This window comes from Macrosteles quadrilineatus, unplaced genomic scaffold (assembly GCF_028750875.1).
Source record: "Macrosteles quadrilineatus isolate MER2022 unplaced genomic scaffold, UCM_ALF_1.0 Scaffold_134__1_contigs__length_289700, whole genome shotgun sequence".
Classification (NCBI taxonomy): domain Eukaryota; kingdom Metazoa; phylum Arthropoda; class Insecta; order Hemiptera; family Cicadellidae; genus Macrosteles; species Macrosteles quadrilineatus.
The window spans coordinates 199,769-222,061 of record NW_026542727.1 but is presented as its reverse complement, the minus strand read 5'-3'; the positions used below and the strand labels follow the sequence as shown (position 1 = coordinate 222,061).

Genomic DNA, 22,293 nt, shown 5'->3' with positions numbered 1-22,293 from the left:
CCTGTCTAGAAAAAAAATAGTTAACAAAATCGAGACTACAGTTTACCTAAGTCTATTACTGGGTTATCTTAATTAAGCCTTCCAATTTTTTCAAGTTACCTTGTGATCATGTTATTTTTTTCTACTTGTTTTATTTCATTTACGAATATGGTGTAGTTTCCTCAAAATTTCAACCATTCTACTACCGCTTATCATTTACCATTAGGTTTATTCTCTCTTCATTAAATTTTATTGACAATCGAGCTATTTTTTTAAATTGTTTTGTACACTAACTTTGACTCCTTGATGTTGTTCTTTCTACCCTTCTTACAATAATTTACTATTTCTCCTAGTTCTCGGACTGACCGTCTTTGTCGTAATGACTCCAGACCTCCATGAACTGGTTGGCGGACAACTTCTTGAGTTCACGGGACTGCGGGTCTCGGTACTGTCGCATGAAGTTTGTGGCCCGCTCCAGGTTAAGCTTCTTTTCGGCTGCTGATGTCATTTCTGAAAATAAAACAATTTTTAATCAACAGAAATTGGTAGGTTTATTTGTGGTTAAGTTTAGGAACCTGGCAAAAAGTGTGAAACTAGTATTTATACTAGATTTAATTTGAAACTTGAAGTTTGATTTAATTAATATGTACACACACATAATAGACAATGCTACTTTATAGCAACAGATCGAAAGTATTTAAAATAACATTATTGAACCAGGAATTAGGAACTATATTTCAAATTTCTACAAAATGACTTATAGGCTACTTAACGTGTAATTAAAAATGGCAAAACAGCATAAACGCTGAGAAAATGAAAAGGGAATTCCGGTTTTGGTTTTTATTATTAATGTCCAAATATTTTTGACTATTCAATTGATTGAATCGTCTTATTATTAAATTATATTATTATTAATTATTATATATATTAATAATAATAATTATTATATTATAAATGTTTTATTATAAATAATTATTATATAAATTAATAATAATTATATTATTAAATATTTTTCTGCTCTATGTTGGTTATAATAAATACAAGTTAGTCAAAACAATAATTATCAGTTCCTTTAAAACTATTAAGAGAATATCTTAATTCTCTGTAATTAAAACTAGGTGGCATTCGCAGGGGCATCCAAAAAATTGAGCGGAGTCATCAAGGGTTCATATTATATTGTTTTTGTCATAGCCTACTGCAGTAAAAACAGTCGTTTTTAATGCATGCGTTGCGGGACTAAAGTAGCATTTTTACTCTTTATGGAGTAAAAATCGTTTTAGAATCTATGGAGTAAAAATCAGCTGTTGTCAACTCAGTTGTAAATTTCTATTGTAAACGATTGCATGTATCGATTCGTGCTTCGTAATCATTTTAACCTACAATTTACAGTCTCTTTCCATAGCATTTTAGCATTGAAGATACATTAATCCATTCCCACATTCAACACTGCTCACTTTTACTACTTCCTTCACCACCCCCTACGTCGTGGACCTGTTTCCCTCTCTTTCCATAGCATTTTATGATTGCAGATACATTAATGTAATTGCCAAATACAGTTCCTACACTCTGCTCTGCAAGCCTTACCACTTCCTTCACCATTTCCTACGTCATAGACCCGTTTCCTTCCCTTCTCATAGCATTTAAGTATTAGATACATTTATCTAACTGCCCAAACGGTTCCCCCACTCTGCACTGCTATCCTTTACTACTTCCTTCACCACTTCCTACGTCGTGGGGCATGATTCCTTTCCTTCTCATAGAATTTTAGGATTGAAGATACATTAATCTAACTGCCCCAGACGGTTCTCACACTATGCTCATACTTTACTACTTCCTAAGCCACTTTCTACATCGTGGACCTGTTTTCATCACTGTCCATAGCATTTTAGTATTCTACATACGTTAATCTAATTGCCACAAACATTGCCCACACTCCGCACTGCTGGCCTTTACTAATTCTTTCACCATTTTCTATGTCGTGGGCATGCTTCCATCCCTTCTCATAGCATTTCAGCATTGCAGATACATTAATCTAACTGCTACAAACGGTTTCCAGTTCCCACACTGCTCACCTTACTACTACCTTCACCTCTCCTTACGTCACGTACCTGTTTACTTCCCTTCCCTTGGCATTATTGGATTGCAAATACCTTAATCTATTTGTCAAAAACAGATCCCACACTCCGGACAACTCGCCTTGACTACTACTTTCATCACTTCCTACGTCACGGACCTGTTTCCCTCCCTTTCCAAAACATTTTAGGATTGCAGATACCTTAATCTAATCGTCATAAACAGTTTCCACACTCCAGACAGCTTGCCTTGACTACTTCCTTCACCACTACCTACGTCGCGGACCTTTTTTCCTCCCTTCCCATATAATTTTAGGATTGCAGATACCTTAATCAAATCGTCACAAACAGTTCCCACAGTCCGGACTGCTTGCCTTTACTACTTCCATCACCACTTCCTACGTCACGGACCTGTTTCCCTCCCTTCCCATAGCATCATAGGATTGCAAATACCCTAATCTAATGGTCATTAACAGATCAAATACCCCGAACAGCTCACCTTTACTACTTCCTTTACCAATTTCCACGTCGCGGACTTGTTTCCCTTTCCTTAGCATTATTGGATTGCAAATACCTTAATGTTTTGGTCATAAACAGATCCCACACTCCGGACAACTCGCCTTGACTACTTCCTTCGCCATTTCCTACGTCGCGGACCCGTTTCCCTGCCTTCCCGTAGAATTTTAGGAATGCAGATACCTAAATATAATCGTCATAAACAGCTTCCACACTCCAGACTGCTCACCTTTACTACTTCCTGCACCACTTCCTACGTCACGGACCTCAAGCTAGTGTCGTCATTTGATTATATTTATGATACATACCGCTTCTATTCTAATATCTGTGGAATAATGCTATTAGCTATTTCTTTATCTACTGCATTTAAAAGTCAACAGCTGATCATATGTCTTTGTTTATGTGTCAAATACTGCTTCCATATGGATTACATTGAAACTTTGAGACCCAGTGGGGCGGATTCCTGAGAGACTTTTTTAACGCCATATAAATGTTGGCTCTCACCGATATGGTCTTTATCACCACGCAAAATTTGAAAACGATTGATTCAGCCGTCTAGGAGGAGTTTGCGTATTACGAAAAGCATAAGAGTCGACGTATAAGAGCTTCGCTCAATTATGTTTAGATAATGGTCAACATAGTCATAGGCCTACATTTATCGAACCGGAATGATTATATTTCACGCTGTTTCGGTCCAACGTACGTTACAAAACCACGATAGCCTCTGTTCCATATAATCACTACCACAAGTTTACAGCTAATTAATGGAAGTTAATGGAGGTAATGAATCTGATTATGGTGTATTTATAGGTACTAAAACTACCCTTTGATAAATATAGTTAAACTGTAACCGTTACAAATCTAACGGAAATGTATGTCAGCATTTGTAGTCATTTTCATTTTGTAATTTTGAAAAATAAATTCATTTGGTTCATTGTAGGTTCCGATTTATTCATTTTTGTTGAGCAGTATGTTTTTCTTCTATAATTTTATTTGTAGAGCGATTGATAAAGGAGTTCCCGGTGTAACTAGCTGTGTTCGTACAATGCTAACGAAATAGCAAAATCGTCTTAAAAAGCTTTCTTGTCGTTTAAATATTGAATATAGAACATAAACTTATTTGTTGTGGTAATGATTCCTGAACCTCAGTAGTTCATGGAATGTTTAATCTCATTTATTTCACTGATTGTCTATTTTAAATTAAAATACAAGCAAGGTAATTTTCACGATCGGCAGTTGTTTGAATGTGCAGAAAGTAAAATTATTGTCTACAAAACTATACCTACTAAATACTGCGACCGAAATGATTACTTATTTTGCCTATTCTATTAACTGTATCTCAAAGGGAGCGTATTGCGTAGTTTTTAATGGGCTACATATTTATTTGGAATTCTAAGAGCAAATTATACATATGAATATGATAATACTAATACCCGAGATCAATTCCACCAGCTTCATTATTCGTAGACACAAACTTATGTTCTTCGTATTGTTTTAGCAAATTTCCCATATAGGACTAAGTTATTGCCGTAGGTCTCATGGTAATTCCTGGACCTGGGACCGATTTAATTTTTCGTTTTGAGGTCCCCAGAGGACAAAAAACACCATCAGTTCAAATGCATATATATTTAAGGTAAAAACGGGGTTTTCCTATTTATGACCCTAAAAACAATAAAACTTGTAATTTCATTCTAACTCATTTTGTAGAGCTTAAAAAAGGAAATAATTTAGTATATTGAAGTGCTGTTGTATGCCTAACGGTTACGGAGAAAATTTACAAAAAAGTGTCATTTAAAATTCCCATGTCATGGAGAAAATGAAAACTGTTGTAGTTTACTTGTTTATGGATATATGTTGATAAAATTTGGCAAATTTATTTATTTCATCCTTTGCTATTGACGTATGGTCATAAAACACTTTTTACCTTCCCCGTAGCAGCAAAACCTAAGCACTCGTTAAATGTAACGTTATTTAAATTGGGAATAAATATGTCCTATTTATGGAAGTATTTTAGTAAAAATGTAATCAGACAAGTTGAAATTTGCTTAGTATGCAGGTTTGCTGAGACGGGGGTATTATTCTTATGTACATTACATCCAATTAAATCTTTTGTTTTGTCACTCGAAGGCACACCCACTCTTTTCCTGTGAGGAGTTATGAGTGTAATAAATACTGAGGTATTACACTGAACCCTTGATGAGATTGGGCGAATAACCACTTTATCCTTGTAACAATGGCTGGAGGAGAAGTGTGACGGGGGGGGGGGTGAGGAAGGGAGGGAGGAGGCAACGACAAGGAACATTTCTTATTGTCTTGTATAAGCCTCACTTGGAGCCTCTGTTATACAAACCCTTCTTATCCGCGGTTCCCTGTAAGCGGGCCTTTGTTGAATGTAAATAGTTTGGGGTTATGTTCAAGACTTTTCCACACCACTTACACCTCCAAGTGTCTGGGATTTTTTACAGTGTATCTAGTTGTTTTACCTAAGTTTGGAATCGGCAAAACTGTTCATTCTACTTCCTCCCTCCCTTCAGCTGGAGTCGGACTTGATCCGCTTCAAAGGGCAAGTACAAAATTACTCTTGGCCAAGAGTTTCTACAGTGTCCGTGCTTGTATCACTGGGTTTAGTTATTTCAAAGAAGCTTGTCATTAATCTAGTTTGATTAAAGCGTCATTGTTTTATTTTAATTTTAGACGTAAGTATACATTTTGTTTGACATGACTAATGCAAATTTGTATTTGTTACTTTGGTTGATTAAAGAAGTTATTGAGTTAACCACTACTACCACCTTTTTAAAGAAAATCAAATATTTTCTCATGTGACCAAAAATAAAATGTCAATGTACTATTGCATTTAATTACGTCAGTGGGTTAAATTTTAGAATAAATATATATTAAAACATAAATGTAAATTAAGATTACCAAATAATTAAAAATATTGATTAGTATTGTTTAAAAATAGCTGGTTCAAGAGCAGGTCCATTTCTACGGTCAGTTGATGTTGGACAGTTTGTATTGTTTAACGAAGATTGTATAGACAGCGTCTTAATGCATAAGTATATAAAATATACATTTTGTTCATGTATATGATATCGGTTTTTTTTTCAACTTAGTTTTAGACATAACATCTCAGATTATGTTTCTTTTCTGATAATCACATATCTATGATCTTGTTATACAAATAATAACAAAGTTATCTGCCAGCAAAATCACAGTCAAACGAGTACATCTCGCATTTTAAGCAATTTTTTTACAACGTTTACTTATAAACACTTATTTTTATTATTTGAGGGTTATTATAGCAACCACCCTAACAAACTATATAGATATTTTTCCAAATTTCAGTAGCTAAAGTAGCTAGTTAATTTCAGTAGCGAATTTTAGTAAAGAATTAATTTAGCCTATAGCAAGAAGTATGCAGTAAAAACCGAGCAAGCTTTTGATAATTTAGCACCGGTGTTTTGGAGCTAAGCCAGGCGACATTCCTATGCTTTACCTTTTGCCGGTTTAATCCTAAAATTCTTTTCGTGTTCTATAATTTCATAGATTCAAAAATTTTCATTGTGTTCTACCATTGATTCTGACATTGATCTGAGGATGAAAAGATTGGCTCAATATTGAATATTCAAGATAAAAACGTGTATTTTCGTTTTTAAAAACTCTAGAGCTAACAGCTGACAAAATTCTTTAATTCCTTTTAGATATGAATACTCATAAGGTTAACATGGGAAACTCCAGAGCAACTGGGGTGGAGACCGAAAGGAATTTTGAGATAAAGATATATCTATATGTTAATCGGGAATGTGAGCTATCATCATACCAAATTTCAGCCCAATCCGACCAGTAGTTAATGTGTGATTGAACTTCAAACAAACAAGCACACAAACTTTCACATTTATAATATTAGTATGAAATGATATGATTAGTATATGATACCAATTTTCTCAAGATCCTAAATAAATAATAAATAAATAAAAAGGCCTTTATTTACGAGCGAGTTTCATATACATGATTTTCAAACTTACTCATGTCAAACTAAAACTAAACTAACCTAATATATACAGAAATATAATATACAAAATAACTACAAAGAAAAAACATTCACAATTTACATTTGTTTTTCTGCATTGCGGCCCTGAATGAGGCATACGATTTGGAGCTCTTTATGTCCTGAGGCCGCAAATGATTTCGTTCCAATCCTACGATAAGGAACGTTTTTTTCAGTCGTTAAATTTACTTTAAACACACACAATATCATCCATCAGCTTCCGCTTCGAGTTTAAACGGTTCTCATTGTCTTCGTGGAAATCTACTGTTTTGATTAAGCTTACTCTTTTGAATTATATTTGACCCAGGCCGATTTACTTTTTCATGTTGAACTACCCAGAGACTGAAAACACCATCCGATCGAATTGATTAGACAGGAAAATTATTTTATAATTTTATTTTATTTAATTAATATTTAATTTAATATTTAATTAATAATTAATTAAATTTAATTTATTATTTAATATTTTATTTATTTTAATATTTAATTTTATTTTATAATTTTTTTTTTTATAATTATTTTTCGTATGATAAATACAAAGATTTAAAAAATATCCGTTGGCACGATAACCCCAATATTTGATTAAATTTGGTACAGACAAGTAAACAAACTAACAGGTATTCATGCAAACAGCAAACGAGTTCACGAAGAGCGGACTGCGGCTCCGCAGGGGGCCCACGCTTGCGTGGGTACGTGGCCTGGCGACCACGCGGACCCTAGCTCTCCCAGAGGGGAGGTAATTGCCCGGTGTTGGAACCGGTACTTCAGGTAGGCCACAAGCTATGGACGACTGGGCAAGCCAGCCTCTTTGGGTTGTACCCAAAGTGAGAGTTCCCAGTGACATTTCCTCCATTCAGGGTGGTGGGGTGTTCAGCTCTGCTAGTGTTGATTAAGTTCATAGATCTTTCACCTGCCTGTAGCTTGTGGTTGTGACTTGAGTTCTTCGGGCTCGTCCTACCTGTTGTGTTCGACTGACACTTTGTGAGGCATATCCTCGACTTTGGAAGTAGCCTCGTCCTGGGAGGTGAAAAACTAAGCCCCCAAAGGGGAGGCAACTGTCCGGTGCTGGAATCGGCATTTCAAGTAGGCCACAGACATGGACGACTGGGCATTGTGTCCCAGTGACATCCCTTCATCCAGGATAGGGGGGGGGGGTGTTTAGCTCTAGGAGAGATGGAAGTGCATCATAATCTCTAACCTACCTGTGTCTGTGGTTCTCTGGGCTTCGGCCTGCTTGTTGTGTGCGACCAGCATTCAGAGTGGCACATCCTCGACTTTGGAAGTAGCCTTTCCTGGAGGTGAAAACGGGCAAGTACCCTTAGCTCATGGGGACACTCAAGGGAAACGTAACTTTCCGCAGTGTGAGGGCAACGGTTTGTAGGCACTTATGCAAACCAATCCCTGTCTCTGATCACGGACGGTATGGTTATCTTGAGTGTGGGGGGTTCTTCCCGGAACCTCAATTGAGTCAAGGATGTCGCCACCTTTGGTGGATAGGTTCATCCGGGTGGGTCCCACTTCTATACCTGCCTCCTTTTGGGAAACCCCGATGACCTGGCAGTGATGTTGGGTCTGACGGGCAAACGAAGTAGATCGGGTGCTGGGTCCGAGCCCGCCAGAGGTATCCGGGGATCCATCGCTCTGGTTATCTCTGGTTTCCCAGCAACTGGGTAAGGCCTCGATCGGGTAGTGGTGTAAATGGGAGGTTGGGGTTCCCCCCGGCAGCTTGCTGACGGTCCCCTTCCTTCTGGCTATTGATGGCGGGTTTGCCTGTCAGGGATTAGATAGGTCCCGAGTGTTGCTTGCACTAAATGCGTCGGGGCGCTCTACTATGGTCCTCTAGGTCCCGACCTAGTGGAACCCAGGTGGAGTGACGCTTAAACAAGTAGCCGGAAACCCTGGTTAGGATTGAGGGGCAACCCTCTTTCCGAAGGGTCTGCTTCGGCAGCCGGTGAGCCTGATGACCTTAAGTCATCCGCCCATGATGTGCAAAAGGTTGATGCGTAAGCTTCGGCCTACATCATGGGGCCCGGGTAAGTCTCACGATAGGTACCGGGTATGTAGTCAGGGGGCTTCGGCTCTCATGACAAAATATTGAAATTGAAATTGAATTGAAATTGAAAGAGCGGACTGCGGGATTGAGGTTTTCAGGAGTACAGATTGGTCTTTCCAGCTTTTTTACTCACAAAACATAAAATTTAAAAACGTCTTTTCAAACCATTTTGTTGAGCTGAACCGTTGTTGTGTGCTTAATAGTGACGGAGAAGATAAAAAAAACTGTTGTTTTAGAATTATTCTTACGAATAAAAATAAAATAATATATCTTGTTGTGATTTGGAAAACTAGGATAAAAGCATTTTGATAATTAACGTATCATATACCAGTCAATCTACTAAATATTAATAGGTAACCTGGATGCAGATTTCAGACATGCTTTTAATTTGTTTTCCTACAGTTACCTAACAATGTACATGTTCTCTCACTGATTTGAGAAAGCAAAGTGGCCAATTCGCTCATCAGTGTGACAATGTTAACATTGTCTCACTCCAGATTTGCAACGCGAAGGCACGAAATAGTGAGCGCGTAATATGCTGACAGAGTCGTATGCGCGCGAAATACGTTGGCAGCACTGGCTGTAAATCAGCTGGTCAGCTGTTGTACTGTTGTATCAATAAATGTCATATTAAAAGTTCACTTCTGAGTAAAAATATGTTACGTTTCTTTACCAATGTATTTGTTTTATGGTAATTGTAGGAAATATATAATGTGCAACTCGGGTGCAAAGTGCAATTGTCTCACTCGAGAAACCATTCCTCACTCGCCTACGGCTCGTGAGTAAGTAATTCACTCGAGTGAGTCAATTGCTCACTTTGCTCACTAGTTGCACAAATAACTATTTACTTAAGTAGTTTTTAAAGCAAATCAAGATATTTTCAGTGCTAAAAACTCGTTAACGAAATAACCCATTTAGACGAAATTTCTCGGGCAGTGCTCACTGGGACGGTTGTTCCACCTCTACCTCTCCCACCCCAAATACACTGCTCGGGACTGGACTCTATTCTATTTTATAGTTGTACAGTAGGAATCACAACTGGGGAAGTAGTTAGAGGGACAATAATTTTTGGCCTAAAATATAAGGATTTTTTATTCTAAGATAACATTTTTACTTTGTGTCATTGTTTCATTTAATTTTTGTTTACTTGTTCAAAATTTTATAGCGAGGGTATATCAATAATTGATACACCCGTGTAACCGAGAATGGGGGGAAGTATGCATATTTAACTTTAAAAATCCATCTATGTATTTAAATATTTATACTATTTTTTACATTTTTAAATGCACCCCTTAAACATTTAAACCTAAGAATCCAAAAGCAAATTTGTTTTTAATAAAATATTATATAAACTAGCATTGCAAACTGTGAAGCAGAACAGAGTAGTTCCTATAATCGTTATCTACCTTTTTTAAGCTAGGTACGTTTAAATTTGTGTGCTATATACTGCGGGTAAAATTGTGAAAATGATATATGAAAAATGTGTGTTCACGCGTAGGCACCTGGAAAAGTGTTTTTTGAAATCCAATTTCGCTGAACATTGTCTGGTAATAAGACAAATTGAAACACATGTTCCTTCTTGCAAAGAGAAAAGAATTGCTAAGATGTACGACCTAGCTGGGGTAGTGACAGCGGCAGAATACAGTTTCATAGTCATTCTTTTGTAGTTGACAATACAGTAAATACAGTATTTCATAAAATAATGGTGGGATTTTAACTGTCTGTAAAACTATTGTAAACTAATTAAATATTTTATATTGGTATCCCTGCATCCGGCAGCCCAAACAGTTTTCTTTAGATTGATAAAAAATGTGTTGATTGTTGCAATAATCGACAACCTACCAATTATTTAAATAAACTTTAAGTTATATTTTCTTTGCAAACATGTTCTCCGTAAAAAAATTTTAAGTGTTTTAAGTAAACTAAAGTCAGTGACTCTAGTACAACGAGCATTTAAAAGAACATTTAACAAAGCTCCACTTCATTAAAATAACATTTGTCGTTGGAGCAAGCATTTCATAAACACTTAGGTCAGTTAAAAAAACATTTTAAGTTACTAAACATGTTGTACATTGGTAGATGTGGCCCTATAGCATGGTCTCCAAGAAGCCCGGGCCTGTCTCAATGTTATTATCTCTTTATAAATGTCATGAAAAACATACTTAATTCTAAAAAAAATCTAAATTCAGCCCATCTAAGAGAAAGGATCAGAGATGCTGTCTTCATTGTTATAAGAGAAATTCTGCACAACAAGTGGGCTGACCTTGATCATCGTTTATACGTCTGTGGCGCTAGAAATGGAAGCCATGTTTAAGTTTATTAGTTATCATGATGGAATGGCCTCTGGATCGTCTGAATTAACTATATAGTGGTTTAATTTACCTTGTTACTGTCAAAACGATCCTTTGTAGTTAGTAAGACTACAGTTGTTTCATGCTTCGAATGGAGCACATCATCAGGTCAGAAGAATGTCAAGTAGTCTTCATATTCCTCGCAGTGGAGTTCGTCAAAAGTTTAATAATAAATAGACAAAAAACACATAACACACGGAAACACGAAACATTTAATATTGGTCGACCAGACGACGGTAACAACATACGTCGCGACTGTCACGTGCCGTCAGCGTTGACCCCTACCAAGGCCCCTCATTGATAAATTCATTGCCATCACCATTCCCATATGTTTTAGGTAAATAAACAAGCTGGCTGTTTGTAAGATTTTAATGGTAAGAGTTTAGTATAACTATCCACCACTATGACGTAGTGTTGCGCTACCCGCGCTGCAGCATGGCCTGTTTTTTCTAGTGGGGCCTTGCCCCTACCCCTACTCTCAATGTTATCCTTATCTCGTTCCTTTGTTTTCTGTTTGTTGTGTATATGAATAGCGGTGTTGTAAATAATGTTTGATTCGAATGATAATTTTCGTTTAATATATTCTGTGGTTGTTCTTTTGGCGCCTTGTAGATTTCAAACTCCTCAACTGTATCCATGTATCGTACTTTATTGCAGAGTTGTACTATTTCTAAATTGTTGTCAATGTCAATATTTGTGTAATTATGGTTGGTCGAAATTAAGTGGTTGGCATACGCTGATTTGGAATTTTTCTTTGGCATATGTTCCTTAAACCTGGTGGAAAAAGATCTTGATGTTTGGCCTATGTAAAAGTTGGGACAATCGTCATATTTTAGTTTGTAAATTCCTGTTTTGTCCATTGTATTACTTCTAGGCAGTTGTCTTTCCTTGACGCTGGTAGACAGTTTATTGTTCGTTTTGAAAGATACGACCACATTATTCTTAGCCAATTCTTTAGTCAAGGTGTGGTTCAGTACGACACCGTAGTTCGCACTTACGAATATTTTACTCTTATCTTGTGGCTTATTATCATTTCTATTGCATTTTTTATTTATCAGTTTGTCAATCAGGGAACTATTATAGCCATTGGTGACTGCTATATGTTTTAACGTATTTACTTCGTCGTTGTAATCAGTTGGATTCATTGGTATGGAGAGTAAGCGGTGGACAAAACTATTGTAGACAGCTGTTTTATGGTTATGTGGGTGATGTGATAATGAATGAATCGTCTAATTTGTGGTGGTTGGTTTTCTGTAGATTTTAAATTGCAATTGGCTGTTGTATCTGGTAATGGTGACGTCTAGGAAATCAAACTCTTCTTTCTATTATTTGGAAAGTTGAAGTTGAAGTTGAAGTTGTACAGTTTGAGTATAACTGTACAACTTCAACTTGCGTTTGCAATGGGGTAGTACACAGTACACAATATAATGAAATTGGCTTCTTTTTGAAATTTACGTTATACTATAGTATTACACATCTACCATAGCCATAATGTTCTACCACTTATCCCAAACAATAGAAACAATAAATTAGATTCGCAAAATATCACAAATCATTCGTGAAATTAAAAACATAAACATAACTGTAAACACGACAGTTCTCATTGCATATCACAGGGTTTTGTTGCTGCTTAGTTCAAATTAGCTGTTTTTGCCCTATTTTGACGAAATTTGGTTTAAATGTGTAAGGCGGGATAAACTGGAATGAGTTCGCGAACCAGCATAATCAGACCATGGGAACGGGGTTTTGAGGGGGATTTTATGGAGTAAAAATTGGTTTTTCTTATTTTAGGCCCTCATAACACAAAATTTCCCATTTTCTCTCTAAGCCCTTTTAAAAAGCTTAATAAAACAATAAATATGGTGGTTACATCAAAGTGTTTTTGACGGTTATTGGTAAAGGAGAAAATTCAAAAAATTGGAAATTTATATTCCCATGTTATTCTTAAGGAGAATATTGTAAAATGTTGTAGTTTGCTTGTTTATTCATATATTTTGATCAAACTTGCCAAATTTATTTATTTTATACTAAGAAATTATTATTTTACTAAAAAAAACACACTTTATTAGTTTCCTTATAGCAGCAAATCTATGTACTCGTTAAACATAATGTTATTAAAAAAAATTACATCAAATCAATTCAGACTAATAGAAACTTGCTTAGTCGGCAGGTTTGCTGCGGCGGGGGTATTTTCCTATGACTGGTAGGGTTTAATACAAATTAAGTATTTACCTTAACGTGTAACTTCCGTAAAATAACCTGGTATCAAGATAATAATATTTAAGAATGGTCCTTAGAGACCCAGATCTCAAGCCATCCGGAAAGGTGTGATTAAGGTTCCGGCGGTAACTTAGACTAAATGACCTGTCACAGAGGATAGTGGGAGGACTGAGCACCGAGATGTGCACTCTCTAGTGAGGTCAACATTACTATTATACTCATAACAGTTGTATGTTAACTTTAAAAGTTTTTGAATATTATAACAGAAACATTATTAATCATTACCAAATAAAGTCCCAAGCCCAAAAGCAAACGTCATGTTTGTGTTCATATTTTAATTTAACTGTCAAAGCCCGACCAAACCATGTGTTAATGTTATTATTGGTTCTAGCTAGTAACGTCATTTGTTTATGTTTATGATCCACACAGTTTCTGTCCTAATAACCTTGATAACAGTTGCAAGAGTTCCTTTAAAGTAATTATATTACCATATACATGCCTGGGCCGTGTTTTTGAAGATTTTGGCATTATAAGATATAAAAAAAAATTTTAATAAACATTTTAGTTATGGTATTTTATAATTTATTTTTTACTATTATAACATAATTTTTTGGTCCTTTTTCATTAATTTTTTGTGGCCCCCCCGGGGGGGGGGGCTAAAGTATACGCGACCGTGGACTTTATGACGTTAAGAGTTCTTGGAGGCTAGCGGAAATCTTGAATTATAATTAAATACCCCCGACGCAGCAAACCTGCAGACTAAGCGAATTTCCATTTGCCTGATTGGATTTACACTAAAATGTCTACTTAAAAATATAACATTTATTTCCTACTTAAATAGAATTAGTTTAACAAGTACTTAGGTTTGCTGCATCAGGGAGGGTAAAACTGTTTTTTTTTTTTATGTTAATAGTTAGAAATAAATAAAAACATTTTCCAAATTTGATCAAAATATGTTCTTTACTTGTTCTTTATAAGAATAACATGGGAATTTTAAATTTACATTTTTTTTTATTTTCTCCGTTACCATTAGGCGCATAATAACGCTTCAATATACTAAATTATTTGTTTTTTTTTTAAGCTCTACAAAATGGTTTGGAAAGAAATTTGCTAAATTTTATGTTTTTGGGTCAAAAATGGGAAAAACCTATTTTTACCCCATAAAACCCCCCGTAAACCCCCGTTCCCATAGTCCTATCATGCTGGTTCGCGAACTCGTTCGAATAAATGTAGGTTTACACGTCTTATACCAAATTTCATCAAAATCGGATCATTTTTGCTCGAGTTATCGTGATAACGGACACACATATATATATATTTATATATATATATATATAAATATATATATATATATGAATTTGAACGGATGGTGTTTTTGGCCTCTAGGGACCTCAAAACGAAAAGAAATCGGTCCCGCGTCCAGGTCTTACCATGAGTACTACGGTAATAGTTTATTCCCTATATGGGAAATTCGCTAAAACAGCTGCTGAAGAGTTATTGATAAATAGTCAAATGCAAATATGTTTATTCAAGATTTTACTTGCCTTGCCTCGCTAAGTTTACAAAACTTGTCGGCGAGGACCAATAGATTTAAAAAATGGCAAAGTTCACAATATTTTTTTCCTTAGTTTTTTTTTAAGTACAAAAAAGTTATGATACTAGTTCTAAGGCGGTTTGTGTCAGGCACTTATTTTATTTATATGGTAAATGCTACAGTTATTGGCACCTTAACGGTAAGCTTTGGAGAAAACTACCACAGCTCCTTTGCAATACTTTTTTTAATATCTACGTTTTTTTAATCATGTAGCAGAATGTACTGAGAATACTGTGATGTATAAAGAAAATATATATATCATTACTTAAGTTTATTAAAAAATGAAAATGTTAAAAAATACAAAAACCATAGTTATTGGCACCATCTAGCTATTGTCACATCTTGGCACAGTTATTGGCACCTATAAAAAAGTCTACAAATATTACATTTTAAGCGTCCTAAGGTGGTCTTTGTTGTCTTTGATGTATGCCTAATCATATTATAGTATATAGAAGAAAAAATTAAAATTATACAGTACCGTAAGTAAAATTAAAATCCTTAAAATTGCTCACGGTAGGCCTAGTTTCAGTTCTTTGGCAACACCTTTACCGAACTTAATGCCGTCTTTATACATATTAATTGGTATTGGTTCCTCGTAGTCAATGCCATCAAAATATTTTCTGTGAAATATTTCATTACAACGTTCACATTTTATCTTTTGTAGGCCAATTTTTGTATTCTCTTTGTTACGTATTTGATCCTGATTGGGGCTTTTCGACAGAATTTTAATGGTTTTAAACATAATAATGATGGATCGGTTTTTGGTTTACCCTTTTTTATATGGTAAAAATTACTTATGCGAAGCTTTGTATCTTTATATATATAAATTAAGTATGTTGGCCTAAATAAATTATTTTTCACAGCATATACTCGTGTAACCATGTTACGATAACTTAGAGACTTCCATGACAGTAAATGCTGTTACTGGCAGTGTCACCTGTTACCAGTGACTACAGTCATTGGCATGCCAATAACCACAATAATTACCAGTGCCAATCGGCATTAGTGTATTTACCACAGTTATTGGCATGCCAGTTACCACAGTTATTGGCAGTGCCAAGGTAGTGCCAATAACTAAATCACTACATATTTTAGACACAGTTGTTGGCACCCTCATATATTAGATAATTTTAAGTATTTGGGTAAATGGGTGGCGGGAATAGACATATCAGTCCTTCCTAATACTAATGAAATAATGAAAACGTAATTTTTAACGCTCAGTTTTAATAGGAAACAACAAACAGGTATGCAAGTCCTTGTCACATTCTTAAGGAAATGTGAAGAATCAATACAAATCGGCTAAGCATTTGAAAAAAAAATTCTGTGCAGGTTATCATGGCCTCTGAAATAACCAAACACACACTGAAGTACAGAGAACTCATGTGGGCATCTCAGCAACTAACTCCCCTCTTCCACCGACTTTTGCATTTAGGTGTACGAGACTTTGAAAAAAAGGTGCCAATAACTATGGTAGTGCCAATAACTCTAGCTCTTACCCTATCATGAGTATTTTGGCAGCAAGACTCAATTCTAAAAAAAAAAAAAAAAATAAGTGTAACAATAAACAATAACAATTGTCCAAAAAATTTTTTCCTACAGTCACCCGCCAAATTGGGCTTCCTTGCGCAGATTATAGGATTACGTGCTCGTACAACGCGTGCTTGTTCAGCGCTGTCTGCCTGCAACGCTCGTCCGTCTGTCTGTCTGTCTGCTCTGTACTTCAATTAACTAGCGGTACTGGCTTTGGGCTTTCGCATAATTCATGAATGACCGTATACCCTGATAACCCCAGCACCAAGATCGTAGTTTAAGGATCCAGTACGCTTCATGTTCAAGGCTTGTGAGAGTCAATAATACGTGTCGCATCGCATTGTTCAACCATAATAACTAATAACTAACCATAATAACTAACCAACACAAGCGAGTGTGTTTTATCTATGGTTTAACATTTTTCTGCATTTTTAGCTTGGAGGTGTTAAAACTACCTTACATGGGGTCTTGTTGTCAAATTTGCCAAGTATGCTCGAGTTGTGGAGACTGCTTGAATATTATTTAAGTGATTCAGCTTAATTCACAAACCACAACTGAACAACGAAAATTTGTACTGGCAATCCCTGACTTGGATTTTGAATCTTGAAAGAAACTGGTTATTGACTGTAGGTGCACCGACCCCTTTGCCACCTTCCTGAAGGTATTGGTGGTTTGAATATTCGGACTTCAAAATATCTACTGCAAGACATCAGCAATTCCAAATTACCGCAGGTTAATCTAGGGGTTGAATTTCGACAGGTGAGTGCTAGGTCCTTCCTGGAAATTAGACGGGTGAGTGCTATGTCCTCCCTAGAAATAGGGACCACAAGAGAGCTGCACAGTACGAGCACGCGCTGAAACAGCACGGCACCAGATTAACGTACAGAAAGTGTTACTTTGGCACGCAGTTTTTACTTTGGCACATACCAGTATTCCAATCAAACAACACAAAACAGTGTGCTTTTATTCTAAGCACGTAATCCACATAAGCTTGAAAATAAGTTGGCAACACTTGAAGAAATTACGACTACGATCAGCTGGTGCAGCGTTTCCCATTTCAATGTTCGATGTTTGGATTTGTAACTGTTAGGTTAACCTAACCTGTGTTGTACAGTGTTTGAAAGACTAGTTATTTATATGATTTATGGTAACTGTATGAAAAATATAATGGGTAGCACAAGTGCAAACTGCCTTTGCTGCACTAGAACAACTTTTCGAGAACTGTTAACATTTCTGTCGTGTGCAGCAAAGTGCCACTTCGCCCACTAGTTACACAAATAACTATTTCAAACGCCCAAGTGATTAAAGTTTAAATATCTAGTATACTGTGAGATAAGAAATTGTCTTTGCAGTTTTGAATTGATCTCCAAGCGAGTCCATGGAATCTAACAACCATATTGGATATGCCTGCCATAAGAGCAATGTTAATTTCGTTAATTTCAAACAGCCCCTGAAGAGTTATTTACAATCTTAAAATATTTTTACTAATACCAAAGTGATTGTAATTTAAATATCTTGTATACTGTGGGATTAAAAATTGTCTTTGTAGTTCTCTGTTAGTTTTACGAGTTAGAACGTCTAGGCCCCAAGGACTCTCAAGTCAACAGTTGATCTTATGCCTTTGTTTTTGTCAAATACTGCTTTGATAAGGATTACATTGAAAATTTGAAGGCCCGTGTGGTGTATTCCTTGGAGAATCTGTTAACACAATATATGTTAGCACTCGCCAATATGATCTTTATTACCATGCGAAATTTGAGAATGATTGCTTCACCTGTGTAGTAGGAGTTTGCGTATTACGAAATACATTAGAGTCGACCCGAAGTACATTTACAATAAAATTAATTTTGATCGATGTGATTTTTGTCAAAATATAACTATGACAAAGGGAAGAGAATGACTACCAAACACCATTACTCCAATTTAAAATATAGTTCCAAATAACTATTTCTAAATGTTTTTAAGATATTTACAGAATGTAATAATATATACTAGAGGTCGTCCAGTGGTCGAAAACTCGACCAAAAATATGTAGGCTAATGTTGAAATTCTTTAGCTAGAAGCGGTAAAGTATGGTGGAATATCTTTGAGGGTGAACCTTTTTGGCTGTAGTGAGTGTAAACATGTGTTCATACATGTAATTTTTTTAGGTTTAATCAATACAAATAGACTGGCCCTAGTAGCACAAATATATATTAAATACATATGAATAAATATATTTAAAATCTATTTTATATATCTCAAGTGTGTATTAATGTCAATTTTATATAATATTTAAAATATATTAAATATAAAAAAAATATGTTTTTGAATCTATTAAATATTTAAAAAATATGTTCCAATAATATATTTTAGTGAATAATATTTAAATAAAAACTGTATTTAATATCTCTTCCAAACATCCCATGGGGCCTAAACATAAAAACACAAAATAATAAAGATTTAGTATGAAAAACACAATTATCAGTTGAGTAAATTGATTAAATAGTTCATAAAAACAAATTTTGAAAAAATTACTGGATAAAATTTTTTCAGCCCGGGTGGGTCTCGAACCTGGGTCCTTCGAATTATGAGCCTCCTACCTTACCTCTGAGCTACTTGGGACTGTTGTTAGCACTAGTTTTCAAGTGGTCAAAGAGTGGCCCTCAGTTGCATTGGTTGCAATACTTGAAATATTTTTGATACTACAGTATAATATGATTCTGTTAATCTGTTTTGGCATCAAGTAGTTGAGTTGAATAGTGCTGTAGTGAATAGTGAGTAGTCTCCACGAATACAAATACAGTAAACTACAAAAATTAATTTAAATACTATGACAAATATTATGTAATTTATGGCCTATGTAAATCAAATAATTATTTTTAGAACGTCATATACAACCGTAATTAGTTTCTTAAAAGGTCGCCAGTCACTAGCACCCTTTTCTAGCCAATCATTCGAGATTTCTATGATCACATTCATTGTCACATATTACAAATTAAAAAAATAAAACCCATCAACACTTTTTTTCGTTTGACCCAAATGTAGCTGTCGAACATGTATACTGCCTCTTAACTATTTGATATTTTTTTCTTTACGTGTATGATAGAGTGACACCATTAAGAGTACGTATTATTATTAACTTAATTTTAACGCTTTCACAATAGCAATTATCATACAAAAAATGCATGTATTAATATATAGACACTATAAAAAACAAAAAGATGCAAATTATTGATTTGCTAATTATAAAAGACTAGTTAACCGCCCGTGCTCCGCTACGGGAATATTATCAACGATAAAAGACATAATAATTAACAAATACGTTTTACATTTGTATTTCATTTAGGGGCTGCTTAATTTTTTACATGAAATATATAACTGATAGTTGGTCTGTATAAACTGTTTTATGTTGACCAAACCGATATATTAGTTTAACCAAATTAATGTTTTACATTAATTCGAGTTTCGTTTGAAAAATAAATAGTATACAACTGCGCAATGCTATAACCTAATAACCTACTGATGCTATGGAGATAATTTGTTCATGTATATTCCTATATTCGTTGTGTTTTGTTCATTTGTTTTACGGAATAAAGATAGACACATGTAAATAACGCATCAGCAGTCGGTCGTATTTCACTTATCGTTGATCCCATTCTGTTTACGTCGTATATATAAAGTTGAACATTCTTTGGTTCAATGTTAGAGGGTATTAACGGTCCAATCTGATGGTAAAAGGAGTCCCGCATCTTAAAATTATATAGACTACCAGAAAGGTGTTGATTCAAGTAAGACTTAGAACTCACCATTTCAAATGCAGAGTTGTATGATCTTATATTATACAAATAGTTATTTTTTTGTTATTTTTGACCCTTAATACTTTATTAGGTTATTATAGTCGCTGTAGCCCCGTTGATAAGATTTTCCGTGAACTCAAAATGTTAATAAAGGAGCTAATTGTACCTTCCCCTTGTGATAACATAAGGAGAATATATTTGTATCCCTGTTAGTCTGTCCTGACTCGAAGTTCGTAGATTTGCAGTAGTAAAAAATCCAATTTAACGACCCAATTCAAAAGAGTCGGTGTATTTTTGTAGGGACTTTCAGAGTACATTTAACACCATCACTACTCTTCACTTTTTTTCTATGGTTCTCTACGTGTTTTTGTTCTGTATGTCTCTTTACGCACGGTTACCTTTTCTTTTTCTTTTGTACTTTTCACACCCTGGGGTTAATGATCAAGTTTCATAAAGCTATAATGACCCGAGTCAACATTGCCATAAAACATCAAGTCACATACTTCTTCGCTAGAAATGAAATTGTAAGTCACAGTTTCTCAAGCACTACAGTGACTTCCCTGTGTACTCGAAAAAAATAGTTAGGGCATAGTTAACTGATAAATTGTAGTTCCACGTATCCCAGCGTACTCGCCATCTCGATAAGGTATAATTTGGTACTGCTGAACGTCAAACACTGATCTTGAGTAAGATGCATCACCTACTACAAAATGTTTGCATGTTTCCCGCTCATTAGCAATTATCTGTACAACTTGCAAGCGGATTCCCCTATGATTGTTCTGGTGGCTATAGAGAATAAATTATATTGATCCACACAATAAGTTTCCGTCCCCTACTATGGGTATTATTTCACATTTCATACTCAAACTTAAACTTAAACTCAATTACCATTTTCCTTTAAATCACTTCACAGAAAAACTAAAACATTCCAAAAAAAGAAAATTTTCACCAAAAACATACAAATAATGTTCAAATACATTTATAAATAATACATTGTGGCATAAAACACTTTTTCTTGATCAAAACCGTGTGTTTATAAACAGGAACTCCTAGATTAATAATTACATACTGAAAGTGAGGTTATAAAAATAATAACAAATGTCCGACAAACATCAAACAGCTGACGAATAAATTATAAACTGTGTTTATATTCTTCAATAAGAATTGTATTGACTCGACCTTTGAAGGGCTGTAGGTCGTAGCCCTTAGAAAAAACGTAATTTCTAAGGAAGTTCGGCAAACCTACACAATATCCCCTTTAATTTGAGACATAAATCTTGAAGATCGGTCCAGTAATTACTGGGAAAACAGTGTTACAACTGTGTATTAAATATATAGATTATTGGCTATATATTCTACAAATATAATATTATTTTATTAATAAAAATATCTGACGTGTTTCAAAATATATTTATAAATAATTTAAATATATAATATAGTTTCAAAAATATTTTATATATATATTTAAAATATTCTTAACACACAATTTTTTTAAATATTTAATAGGAAAAATATACATATAAAATATGTATATTATAGATTCTATACTTGTTTTATCAATAGATATTATGAATCTATTTTATATATTCAAAACTTATATTTAATTTATATTTTGCATTGCTTTTTGGTAATATTTAAAATATATATTTGAATATATCAAACTATTATTAAAAATATATTATATATATATTTTATTCGAGGTTCTATCAAATACAACTTTAAATATATAAAATATTTATAAAATACATATTTGTGCTACTAGGGGGCTTGTTAATTAATTTAGTATAATTATTGTCTAATTTATTACACCAAACTTGAATCTTGCTTCCTTGGCCTATCGTATAACGTTATCCTGTTTGGTTGGCGAACTTATCTGATTGCATTAGTGAATTAGATCTATTATTAATACAATTTTAGCTGTTAATTATAATTTAAATGGGTCAAAGCGTTAGTCTATAAAGGCTCATCTTGTCATCTCGAGAGTATTTAATTCTGGCCCCTAACTTGAAACCCTTAAAAGGTGGGTATATTTTTATATATTAGGCTAAGAGACTTCCAAACGATATGTAAATCATCATTATGTCCCATGTGTATCCCAAACACAGCAACTTATTCATTAGTTGGTTAGGAATTAGGAATCACGTCTCTATA

General features: G+C 34.7%; 1 protein-coding gene across 3 annotated transcripts in view; it reads right to left on the bottom strand.

Annotated features, from left to right (window-relative positions):
• The window catches only part of LOC128982146 (calbindin-32), a 107,741-nt gene that overhangs the window by 25,656 nt on the left and 59,792 nt on the right, over nt 1-22,293 (bottom strand). For all 3 annotated transcript variants that reach the window (XM_054401204.1, XM_054401201.1, XM_054401205.1), the window contains one exon: nt 346-489. In XM_054401204.1, coding sequence (XP_054257179.1) covers nt 346-487 — 142 coding nt within the window. In that variant the 5' untranslated portion in view covers nt 488-489. The remainder of the gene's footprint in view (nt 1-345; nt 490-22,293) is intronic.